The 12,929-nt window shown below is 44.7% G+C and overlaps 1 protein-coding gene across 1 annotated transcript in view; it reads left to right on the top strand.

Annotated features, from left to right (window-relative positions):
• Positions 1–12,929, top strand: part of LOC111153440 (catenin delta 2) — a 1,010,962-nt gene that overhangs the window by 898,866 nt on the left and 99,167 nt on the right. The window contains exon 16 of the mRNA XM_022512459.1: positions 1,322–1,472. Coding sequence (XP_022368167.1) covers positions 1,322–1,472 — 151 coding nt within the window. The remainder of the gene's footprint in view (positions 1–1,321; positions 1,473–12,929) is intronic.

Raw genomic sequence — 12,929 nt, 5'->3', positions numbered from 1 at the left:
TAGTGAATTCTCTCTGCTTCCCCACTCCCTCAGGTTTCCTAGAGCTTGAGGCACAGAGTGGTGGCAGGAGAAAAACAGACAGCATGAGTGGATGGTGATAAGAAACTATGTGAATGTGACTTCTGACGTAGGACAGGATGAAGTTGTGTGTTTTTTTAATCTCATATTTCATGCAGGGCTGGGCTGAGGATGTGGCAGGCATGGCATATGCCCTACGTTCACTGCCAGAGGGGGCTCCCTGCCTGCCACAGGTGAGAGCCAGCTCTGGGGTGCCTGCCCCAATGGGGAAGGGGGATGGAGGGGTCTGGTGGGGGAGGGGTGGGGACTTGCCTCTGCCTTCCGTGGTCCTCTGGAGGACTCTGCCACAGAAGATTCCAGAACTTTGTGTCATGAATGTCATTTTCTTAGATTGTAAATGAAACTGCAACAGGCTGTAACCCTTCTACTGCTCAATTTCTATAGTGCACACTCTTCTCTGGAACACCAGACGATAGTATAAAGTATATATATAAATGTCCAGGAAGTCTGGGCCTGCCTGCCTTCCGTTAAACGGATCTGAATGCTTTATCATCCTGCTGGTGCAAGTATACTTCCATAGTAAGAGGAGGTGTGTTCCATTAAAGCCAACCACCCCCAGTCCAAAACAAATTGTCTTACTGTAAACAAATTGTCTTACCTTATAAATTGGACGCTGAATGATGGCCCGAGACATAATACATTTTGATCTAAATGTTTTCTTCAAAATCTCTTACCATTTTTCCTCTTGATTTTAAAATTTTAAATGTCATATTTACTTCTCATCACCCTTACCTTTTTCTGACTCCTGTCCTTCGTGTTATTTAGCCAACAACGTATCGGCAGTATGGTGGCCCCTCCATGCCCCATGCCCCACCTCCAGACACAAGTCTCTTAAAAAAAAAGTTATCTACTCTCAAATTTTTATCACTCTCTACCATTTCTGGAGTTCTTTTTTATTCCTCTTCCCACCAAAACCTAGCCCTTCCTGTCCTCCAAATCCGAAAGGGTCAAGTGCACATGTCATGCAAAGGGTTTGCAAAGTCAAGGACAGTGGACGCCGGCAGCAGAGAGTTGATGCACGGTTACCTGAATAACCTGGAAACCTCTCATGCACAGAAGGCGGAAAGTAAAGTTAAGACATCTCAGTACGTGCCTACCACATTGAACCCATCCCACCACGAGGTCTTTGAAATACAACCTTCTCAGCTCCTGTAAACAGCAGTCTGAAAACCCACACGTGCTTTTGCTGATCGGTTCTCTCCCCCCTCAGCGTCTAAGGTCTTTGCCTTCCGTCTTGTTGCAGTGGTCAGTATATATCCGGGCTGCTGTCCGAAAAGAGAAAGGCCTGCCCATCCTCGTGGAGCTGCTTCGAATAGATAACGACCGGGTGGTGTGCGCGGTGGCCACGGCCCTCCGGAACATGGCCTTGGACGTCAGAAACAAGGAGCTCATCGGTACGTTCTCGCCACATTCACAACATCTCAGATTTTTAAGTAGAAAGCATTTCCTGGTGGGCCTATGTGGTGAAATGCATGGGCGGGACACCTGCATGTGCAGAAATGGTGCGTTTATCAGAGGCCGCATTTTCGCAGCTGTCGCTTCTGCTTTAAATCCAATGCACTGATTTATCCCTTAGAATTTAGAGGAAAATGTGATGTTGGTTGACATTCCTAGTCCTTGCAAACTGAAAGGTACCTCGATCCTCTGCACTGGATACCACCGTCCTGAGCCTCTAAACCTCTGTCAGGTTGTTTGCTTTCCATGTGGTGGACTGGAATTCTAATGAATGCAGGCCATACTGCCCTCCCACCCCTCCCCCGCCACCGCTGTTTTAAGATTCAGTATGGATTAGACCATACAGGCTCTCTAAACCTATTTTAAAAGACTCAACTCCCTCTGATTTGGTATTCAAGAAATAAGAAGGATATTTTATTAATGAAGCATTCAGGAGATCATAGATTCATCTACTTATTCAACACAGATTTATCCGTGACCTACTTTGGTCCAGGCCTGTTCTGGGCCCAGAGAGTGTATCAGTGAGCCAGACAGAAGCCTTGCCCTTGTGGGGTTCACATTCGGGAGAGGGGGGAGGTACAACTAACAAAACATACACATGAACCCCGTGCAAGTTAGGAACCTTCCACAGAGTAAAAGAAACTATAGTCATGAGGCTGCAAGTGTTTCTCATTGAGATGAAATCGACCCAACGTTGTGTTCACCACTTCGGAGTGCGCCATCTTGATGGTATTTAGCATTTGCACGATGTCCTACAACCGCCATATCGGTCAAGTTCTAACACATTTTCCTCACCCTAAGGAAAACCCTATAGCCCTTAAGGAGGCACTGCATTTTCCCTCCTCCGAGTCCCTGGAAGCCACAGTCCCCTTTCTGTCTCTGCAGACATCCCAATGCTGGATCTTTCATGTAAACGGAATCACATAATATGTGAGCTTTCGTGTCTGGCTTCATTCACTCAGCCTAGGGCTTTTGATTTTAAGTGGGAGGTCAAGGTCAAGATAGGAGTTGTGGAAAGGTGACATTTGAGCAAAGACCTGAAGGAGGCAAGAATGGGTCATATGGATATTTAGGGGGGAAGTAGCAAACAAACAGCTACTAGCAGCTTCTGCAGGGAGCGCCTGGTGGGGGAGCTGGGAGCCGTGCAGTGGGTTCAAGGACTTCACGGGGTCTCATGTGAGTGGGAGGAGCCCAATCAGAGAGGCTTCCTGGCTCCTCCCTCTGCAGGTGAGAAGATCCCAGGCCAAGGCCAATGGATGCTTGGAGAAGTGGTCAATAGAGGGGCCTGCCCAGGGAGAGGCACAAGCCTCCTCACAGACATTTGTCCCCCTGCTGGGACATCTGGGATTAAAGAGATGATTCCAGTAGGGTCTATGGTCAGTGCAGCAGGAAGCCTGGCAAACCTGCTTGCAGGTAACAGGTGTCATTCGAGTTCCAGAAGCAGGAAGCTGGACCACCCCCCAGGCCAAAGATTCACATTATGCAGCCTCTGGGCTGGGGGAAAGGGGGAAGCGGGCGAGGATGGGCAAAGGGGCAAGATTCCGCTCCGGGGACAGTCAGAGCACCAAGCATGGGTCCTAACTTCATACACAGATTTCACATAAATACGTGGGTCTAGTTCTGCTGCCTTGTTCCTGAGCGTGGCATTCTAAGCCCTCTGGGATCTGGAAACCGGCTACTTTTTCCTGCCGTTTCATAATACCCATCATATCCTCCAGTAAAAACAAAAGTATTTGCAGACCTTCATCCATTTATTTATTTATAGGGAAACCAGACTTCCAATCTGTGTCCAATAAATGCAGTGATTTTTTTTAAGTTCACGGCATATGATAAGGCCTGAAAAATAAACTCACAATTTGATATTTATACTTAGTTTGAATATGACTTAAAAACTGTCATGGATTTTGTATATTTAAACTAGGCCATTAACTCAGAAGTCTACCTTCTCCATATCTGCTTTTCCTTTCCTTACATGGTCGTTTCAGACCGGACAGAACTGGGGCTTCCAATAAAATCCTGGTGCTCCTGTATAAAATAGAGGGGAAAAAAATCAATAGCTAATCAGTCTACTGCCTGGACACTAACTACGAGGTATTGTGCGTTTGCGTGTTTTATTTCTTTTGGTGGATTAAAATATAACAAAATAGGGAACTGTTGATTGCTTTTCTAGCTTGCAGGTATCTCTTTCTCAGAAACCAGTTATCTAGTACTCTCTCTGAGGCAGGAACATTTGGAGCTCCATATTGCCCTTGTTAAATTAAGCCTTTACTATCAAATGTCACCAGACAGGAAAGGGAGCCAGCCATTTAAAAATAGAAGTGAAAATATCCAAGTCACCGACTTTATGGAATCAATAACTTTTTTCTTGAATGAGAAAAGCAGAATTTCACAAAACAAAACAACAACACACCTTTCTATTTCTACCTAGGAGAAAGGAAACGTGACCTCTGCCAGCCTTTTACTTGACATGCTGTATCGACATAGTGATTTTTTTTTAGGAAATGCCACACAGAACTTTGTATATTGAAAAGGAAGCTGCAGTGTCTTTGAACAAAGAACGGCAACAATGACAAAGAGTTGAACTTGGACTTCTCTTTTCTATCTCTTCTCCCCCGAAGCTTTGATGACCTCCTATGGTTTCAGGGTGTTAAAGATCATCTATATTCTGACGATTCTCGGTTGGAGGTCTGTAGCGTGAATCCCACACCTCTGGGTCCAATTGTCTGTCCAGCATCTCTGCTGGATGTCCATCAGGCATCCCAGATACATCTCCAGACTTGAGTTCCTTAACTTCCCCTCCGACCCCAGTTCCTCCACAGTCTTCCCCCGACAGCAAACAGGAGTTTCTCATTGCTGTGGGCCAGGCTAGACACCTTGCAGTGCTCTTTGACTCTTCAGTCCCCATATCCAGTCTGTTAGCAGATCTGATCACACTTCTGCATTCTCCCCGAACCTGTCACTTCTCATCTTCATTACTTTTCCCCAAACTCCCATCATCGCTCACCTATCTAGTTATTAACTTGGCACCTGCCCAGTCTCCCTGCCTCTGCCATCACCCCCTACTGTCCACTCTCAACCCAAAACAGGACTTCTGTCCACCCCAGGTTAAGTGAAATCTTTGCCAGGCAGATAAGGCTCTACTTGACCTAGCTCTCTGGTTCCCCTCCACACTCGCCATCTCCCCTCTTGTTGTCACTAATGTGCTGCGGTCACTGGTTCACTGAGGTTCCTTTATCACATGAGCCATAATCCTGCCTCAGGGCCTTTGAACTGGCCACGCCTCTGCCTGCAGTCCTCTTTCTCCAAGTGTCTGTGAGCCTCTGTTCTCATCCCACTCAGCCTTTATGTTCCAGTTTCTGGCCACCCTTCATTTTGCTTCTCTCCACAGCACCAACCACCTTCTATTATATAGCATAGCACTTCTTTATCTTGTTTTTTGTCCATCTCCCTGCCACTGGAAAGTATGCCCACCAAGGGCAGGAGTTCAGGCTTGTAGGTTCACTGGGGTAACTCATGTACTTAGAAGGGTGCCTGGATCGATAGTAATGACTTCATAAATTTTTGCTGAATAAATGGCAAAAGTAGATTTTTTTCCTGTCTGGCCACCGTTTTAAAGTGAACCGCAATCAGCAAAACATTAAGTAAGCAAATTCAATTAAACATTAAAGAAAAGCATTTCATATTAATAAAGAAAATCATGAAAAAAACTAGCTCATCTTCTTCCTAAAATATGCTAGATGTACACAGACACTCACAGTTTTGGAAGAAACCGTGTTTTCCCCATCACTGGTTTATGGTTTCCATTTGAGTTGCAACTCTTTGGAGATGGTTCTCTTAGTTAAGGTCGGGGAGAAGCCGCTGCCATATTTCGGTGAAGGCGTGGTTCATCTTCCGGGATTCCGTTATTGGGAAGACTCCCAATAAACTGTTGGACAACTGTCTTCTTACCCCCTCAGCTCTAATGAGGATCATCTAAAAAGAATGTCCTCTTCTCATATGGGTTTCCATGGCTCTGTGTCTGTCTCTGCCATTGGGCAGTAAGTATCATCTACTTCTTTCTTTCTGTCTAAACAGATAGACCTTCTTGATCTTCTTGATGATGTGGTTTGACCGTCCAAATTAGGGCACATGCATGCATTTCTTTGCCGCCTTCCAAAAATGTTAATTATCCTTCTGAGTGAAGGGTTATTTCATCACTCAGAGAGGTTTTTATAAAGACTGGTAATAATTAGCTTCAGTGAAAAGAGCAAACAATATTATATCCCTTTAACAAGTACAATAAAATGCCATCCATTTCAGCACATTGCCAGTCCTGATAAAGATGGCGGATACTTATTTGAGCCAAATCTCCACCTTCTCTGCTAACAAACAAATGAAACTCCAAACAATAAAAAATTGCAAGTGTATATAAACACCAGAGGAGAGAGAGAGCCATCGCCTGGCAAGCATTGGTCATTTTCCCATTGCTATCTGTCCAAGGAAAATAATCCTCAAGAGAGTAATTTCATGGAATGTGCAGTTTTGTTTTGCTGTGTTTTTAGACAGCCCAGAAAGTCCAGGCTACATCAGAGCCATTGCTGCAGATAGCATGGGCCCCGCTAGGCTTCCCAACAGGCAGAATCATCTAGTCTGTAAATGCTTCTGTGCCCAGTTGAGACCCCGCGCATGCCACCCCATACTGCCTCTTATTTCTCACGGCTTTTTCATAAATCCCTCAGCCATGCCAGATTTTGTATCATCATTCCCACTTCGGCCCTTACGGACCTCCCACCTACCATTCAAAGCTCAGCTCGGAGTGGTCTTCCCAACGTAGGCTACTCCTTGAACTCAGAGCAGAAGTGGGTAGCACCTACCTGATAAGAAACCTTTTAATTTATCTTAGATTTTTATCATGTAATTTCATGTTTGCGGTGCCTTTTAGGTTTTCATGTATATGTGCGGCATCTTCTCCTTACGAGATAAGAGACAGGAGTCAGGTACCATATTTATTTTTATGCCCTCCAGGGCCTTTGCTAACACTTTCCTGTTCCCATAGCAGGGACTTGGCACCTATTTGCTGAACTAATTCCCTGGTGGGTGAAAAAACACTGGTATTTATTCTAAAGAATGATCTGGAGGAGGTTTGGGGATTCCTAGATAGAGAGAGGAAGGGGTAGGGGAAATGTCTGTTTCAGCTTCTTTTCACGGCTTCCAGGGAATAGAAAGAAAGACAGCTTAAGATGCTCCCTGAAATCCAGCACTCTTGTCAAGCTCAAAGTCATGCTGCTGCCTCCTGGGAAGGTTGGGCAGGAAACAGTAACGTTTTCTGTGTGTGCCTTCATCACTGCCAGAAGTTCGTGTTGGCAGAATGGCGGCACCCGCTTCGGGTCGCATTGGCAGAGCTAATGGAGCACCGTCCCTTCTCTTCCCGGGCGGTGGCCACTTGCCCCACTTTCCAGCAGGCGACCTGGAAGCATCCTCCCTGCTCTCCTGAATCCCTCCTTGGACTGAGGAGAAGGACCTTCCACTGCCTCATGAGCCTGGCCCTTCGCTGGTTTACCTCACCCTCTCTGCTTTGCATGACCTTTCCCTTGATTATCACTTGGATGGTTGGGTCACCACATCTGGAATGATCTATAAGAATCTTTCTTTGACTCATGGCCTCACACATTCATATTACAAAATCCATCTTTCTCATTCAGCTAAACTACTCACCCCTTAGCTTCTGTCTAAGCAACATGCTGTCCATCGGTTCCAAGTTCTGAGGGCGCATCAGACAAAATTTGACTCTCCAGGGTCGGGAGGGGGCCATCTCCTCAAAGGAGTCTGCTGGCTCCAAACACAGGTAACCACCAGGAGAGATGGAGATGAAAGGAACCCTAAATTTCCAAGTATACCTGCGGGTACTTTCCCACATTAATGAAATCATGAACAGAATAAGGATAGTTTCTTACCTGGGAGTTAATTTTTATTTAAGCAGTAAATGCATTACTCTTTCTCTCCCTTTATGGGGTTTTTAGATTATCCTTTTCATTCATTTGGGAAAGCAGGAGCCAAGGGACTGGAGGCATCCCTTCCTAGCTTTTTTTTTTTCTTGCCACAATGTTTTAAATATTTAGGTCAAAGATTTTATCCGACCACTGTAAAGACTTTTATAGACAGTTGTTGCTGGTTATATTTAAAGGACAACATAAAAACTTCCTTTTAAGTGAAAGTAACACCTCAATAAAGAAAAGGAGAGTCAATTCTGTCAATAGAATGACCGCCTCCATCCCAGATTGTTACCTAGGGAGCAGTGTATTCTCTTTTGGAGAACTCGAAAGAAAAGGGGAAATATCTTCATTATGTCTGGACTGTCCTGAGTGTTGCATAGCTTTGTAAACATTTTCTTTTATTTAGTGATCTCAGCTGAATTTCCTGAGATGTCTATCCATGGAATTGTCAACCTGCCAGTACTGATCTTCATCCAAACTTTGGGATACAATTTTACTCAGTTCTTTAATCACAAGAGTAGGTTCTCAGGGAAGTAAAGAGATACCTAAATCAGGGTCTCCATCTCCAAGAAGAGGCATTTCAGACATTACTCAGAAAATTGTTCCTTGAAGTTTGTCTGAATTCTTTGGCCCAGGAGTGAAAGACATCTTGGTCATCATCCCCTGTATGTTGAAAATACCACTTTTTACCCATAGTGTCTCCTAGCAAAACCGAAGAACAGTGGGCTCTAAAACTGTATGGCCCACCCATCAGCTAAAGTTGCAGGGGGCACCTGGGTGGCTCGGTGGGTTAAGCGTCCAACTCTTGATTTCGGCACACGTCATGATCACCGGATCGAGCCCCAAGTTGGGCTCTGCGCTAAGCCTGGAGCCTGTTTAAGGTTCTCTTTCTCCTTTTCCCTCCACCCCTCCCCTCCCTTCTCCATCTTTAAAAAAAAAAAAAAGAAATTTGAGCGTATGTATGTGTTTTAGTTTCTCATCTTATGTAGAGATCGTGCATATGGCAGAACATTCTGGGATATGGGCCTCCCTTCTGGAGGACAGCCCTCTCACAGGTCAGTCATCACCAGTGCTGAGGACATCTTCTTTACCCATGTTCTTGACCCTGGGGAATCCCACCTTTGCCCAGGGAGAGACCAGCAGCTCTGGAGACCTCAATGTAACTGGGAGGCCATGCGATATTTGCATTCCTGGGCGTGTGTAAGGCTCACTTTATTAAGTAGTTTCGAGGACATTTTAGAGACATACCTTCTCTACTTTTCAAAATGTGTTTCTTCAGACCCTAGCAGATGTTGTTTTAATTAAAACACATGCAATTTCAATTAGTGTATTAAAAAGAAGCCCGGTTTCCCAGACGAGGTGATTTTCAGAGCACTCTTTGCTGGCTCTCTTTAATAACTTGATTTCACAAGCCAAAATCTAGGCAGCAGGAAAAATGTGTGCTTTGGCCAAGCCTTGGTATCTTCAGATTAGGTTCATGTTCCAGCCCCCAAACCCAAGAACCTAATCTCTTGAATGCTGCCTTGGTTTCCAGCGAAGCCATGGGTTCTTCGCTAATTAACTTTGGGCACCTGTTGGGGAATTTTGGTGGCTGGGCCTGGCAGATAAGAATTGCTTGGAAGGGGAGCTGTAAATAAATCGAAGAGCCGATAATTATTTTATTAAACAGGATTTAATGATTCCCCCCTTAGAACTTCTCCATGCGGGGAAAAGGCAGAATTGACTGAAATTTCCAGTTGATCCAAATTTCAGGACCTCAAAGAAAAGAGGTAATAAAATCCATCTAACTTCACTCTGATGGGTTAGGTATTCATTTTATGCCTAGCCAAACAGTTTCAGAAGAGAACGCTTTCTGGAAGAGAATGCATGAGAAATGAAATGGATCTCCTCACATACCCCAGTCTTGAGAATCTAAAAGAAGGAAAGGGGATTTTAGCAGGATAAGGTTTTTAAATTGTATTTCTTCTCTATGTAGACTACCATCTTCTCCCCCTTACTCCCTCCAAAAAAAAAAAAAAGTTTTAATCGTGTGGAAAGAAATTATTTTTATTATCTAATACTAAAAATGGCAGATTAGAAAGTAGTTTAAGAGCTTAAAGATGAACACTCTTTGAGCCACTTGGGCTTATGTTTTTTTGTATTTGTTGCACTGGATGTTGAAGAATTACAGAGCGGGCAAGGACAGCCATAACGGGGGTTCTGCTAAGGAAAAGGCACTGTATATTGAATGCACCAGTGGTTCTGCCCTTGAGGGCATCTCAGGCAATAAAAGAGGACAGAAACTGTAAAAGTGGAGCAGCCATCTCTGGGAAGGAGAACACAGCAAGCTCCAGGCAGGAGTCTGGGAACCCAGGAGGCAGATGGAGGTTGGAGGTTCAGCGCCCTAGCATCTGGGCAGTCTGTGAAGGGGCATAAGCTGATAGAGCAGAGTTTGCTCCTTGAGAGGAAGCAAGCTTGGGAAGAAAAACTTATCTGTTCATCCTGTCAGACTAAAATCAAAGGGATGCGTGGTAAGAGGCGAGGGAAAGCAGAGAATCATTCCCGATGGCTCCTAGCCAAAATATCCTGATTTCAAGAAACTTGGTTGAAATTCAGAGATTTCTTCTCTTACAACAAGAAAGTTCATGAAAGTTCATTTATTGTCTATCAGAAAAGGCTGGTGGTTGTTTTTTTTCCCCAATTTACAATGACATTTCCTTGTTCCGTTTTGTCCATTCTAGTGTCTTTGAACAATGTCACATAAAATAAAAGGCTTTGGAGAAGAATGCTAAAGGACAAGTGGCTTGCCTCCCGAAGTACATAATATCCTTTGAGCACCAAATTTTATCATCCTTATTCTTGAATATGGGCGACTGAACTTGACATGTTACCAGCCAGGATGGTTCAGGCATACAGAAATGTGCAACGTGTTGCTTTTACTTAGGAGTCACTTGTACTCTAACATCAACACGGGAGGGTATTTGATATGTAAGAGAGATCAAACGACAAAAAAAAATCCCCCTGGTCCTCACATGGAGACTTGGACAGCTTAATTTGCTCGTCAGAAGGGAAAGTTGTAGCCATGAAATGAAGAGTGGTGGGGTTCAACTTTTTAACTGACGGTTAATTAACTCCACAGACTGATACTACCTAGTGTCTGTGTGAGTGTCAGGTCCATTCAGGAATGAACTTGTTATTCCTAAAATGTTAGAATGTGCTGTAAGTGTGAAAGATGACCCACAAGCTTCTCTTGCCAGCAGATGGTTACAGAGGGCCACTGGGTACTGCGACCACTGGGAATACTGTGGTGAGCAAGGTTTCTCCTTGCCCCTTTGGACCAGAGTTCCCGTGTGCACCAGGAATGGGTGACAAGTGTGCTGAAATTGTGATGCCCTCCAGCCCCAGGCAAGTCTGGGGGGCACCTGAGTCTCCCCATCCTCCTGATCTCTGGCCTCCAACGGGGCATAGCTCTTGTCCAACAGAGCTCTTACCCCAGCACGTTGCAGGGCTTCTGTCCTCTATGTGCACCAGGCCAAGGACACGATCAGGAAGTTCTGCCCAAGACAGGACTCCCACCATCACACTCCAGCATGATTCAGCCTCACCATGTTGCTCTCTTTGAGGCTCAAAAGGTTGGGCTTTCAAGTCATCATCAACCCAAACCCTAGTCTTTTACCCGCCTTCCTATTTCCAGTGATAGAAATGGATAGAAACTTTGGGGATTGTTTCCTTCTTTTTCTTTAGCCCGGTAAATGCATTACAATGCCTTCTTTGTACTTCTTCAGGGAATTTCTTGAATTCTCTGTGTGATTCCTGTGCATCTCGCCTTTGAGTTTCACCCGTAGCAGGACAGGTCCAGTGTACACCGTGGCTTCCCACCTGGGGCACTTTGCCCCCTTCAGCCTTCCTGGGCTCCCACCCCCACATCCCTGTCACCTCGAGCTCTGGACAAGCACTCCAACTAAGGACTATTCAGTGTTTCTGTGATGTGAATGACACAAAATGAACTCGGCTACCTGATTTTTTTTTTTAATAAACCATTTTTATTAAGCCCCTCCAGGAGGCTCCATTCATTCTCGCGTGGGCGTGTCTCTCTTTGGATCTTGCTTAACCTTCCCAGGAGCATTTAATGTATTCGTATGCCATGGTTTCTGCGACAAAACTTTGCTGGTTTTCTTCCTTCTTCTCCTTTTCCCTTTGACTCTCTCTCCTCCACTCTGTCTCTAGACTGTCTTGGGTCAATCTTCTATAAAGCCCATCATAGAAATTCTTTATTTCTGATACTGTGTTTTCCAATTCTAGAATTCCCATTTAGCTCTTTGTTATGGTATCCATTTCTCTGCAGAATGTATCCCTCTTTTTCATGTATGTTGTCCATGTTCCCCTAGATAGCATGTATATCTCCAATAAAGTCCTTGTCTGCTTATTCTACTCTCTGGGTTATTTGTAGATTTGTCTATACTGGCTATCTTTTCTCTTAATTGTGAGTCACATTTCCTTGCTTCTTTGCACATCAGTGATCTGTTACCTAATATAAGCCAGACATTGTGCGTTAAAGAATTAGAATTGAATAAGGTAGATAGTACATACCTCCAAAAAAAGAACACCCCATTTCTTTTATCAGGTTGCTAAGGTGGAGAGCTGAGGTAATCCAATATATATTTTAGCGATATTTGGACTTCAAATTCAGCTTAGTTGCATCTTTTAGTTAAATTCAGCTTTCACCACTGAGTTCAAGTGTTTCAAGATGTGATCAGGATTTAACCTGTAGTTGGGCCGAGAATCTGAGCACCTTGCTCAGATCCCAGAGGGTTCTCTCTAGTGTTAAGACCCTGACATCAGTTTTCTAAAAGGATCCCTCTCTCTTCCCCTCCCATCCCTCATTCTCCCTTCCCACCCCTTTCTGCTATAAAGCTCAGCTGCCAGCTGCTTGAATCATTGCATTACCTACATTTTTCAGATCATTTTACTCTCACTTTCTCTCGTTATCCCTGTACTTGCTGTTCCTAAGTTCGCAGCTTTCCTTCCCAGTCGGGCACACTCCCAGTGGTTCCCACTGTTACTTTTCTCTCTCCATCTCCATCCCTTCAGCTCTTCTCAGCCCCCCACCCACCCACCCTTCGCTTCCTCCACTCCTTACCCGTCTTCCAAGACAAGTTCAGCTTCCCCTGCCATCCTTCGCAAAACTTCCCCCACAACTCTACGTTTAATTTTTTTGCCTCATTTGAACTCTTTCGTGGTTATCTGTGCACCCCCCAAATTTAGCACATAAGGAGTCCATGTCCAAGATCCGTAGTAACGCAAAATGCATTCAGTTAAGTTGGTTTATCTCCTTGGCCAAGCTGATAGCTTTTTGGAAACAAGAACATCTTGCTCTGTTTTCTCCTTTTCTGCTTCTTTGGAAAGCCCAGACAATGCCTAGCATTGTGTTAATGGGGCAGCAGT

Source organism: Enhydra lutris, unplaced genomic scaffold (assembly GCF_002288905.1).
Source record: "Enhydra lutris kenyoni isolate GAN:26980312 unplaced genomic scaffold, ASM228890v2 scaffoldscaffold32, whole genome shotgun sequence".
Lineage (NCBI taxonomy): Eukaryota > Metazoa > Chordata > Mammalia > Carnivora > Mustelidae > Enhydra > Enhydra lutris.
The sequence above is the reverse complement of the archived record's forward strand: the minus strand, read 5'-3'. Positions and strand labels throughout refer to the sequence as shown.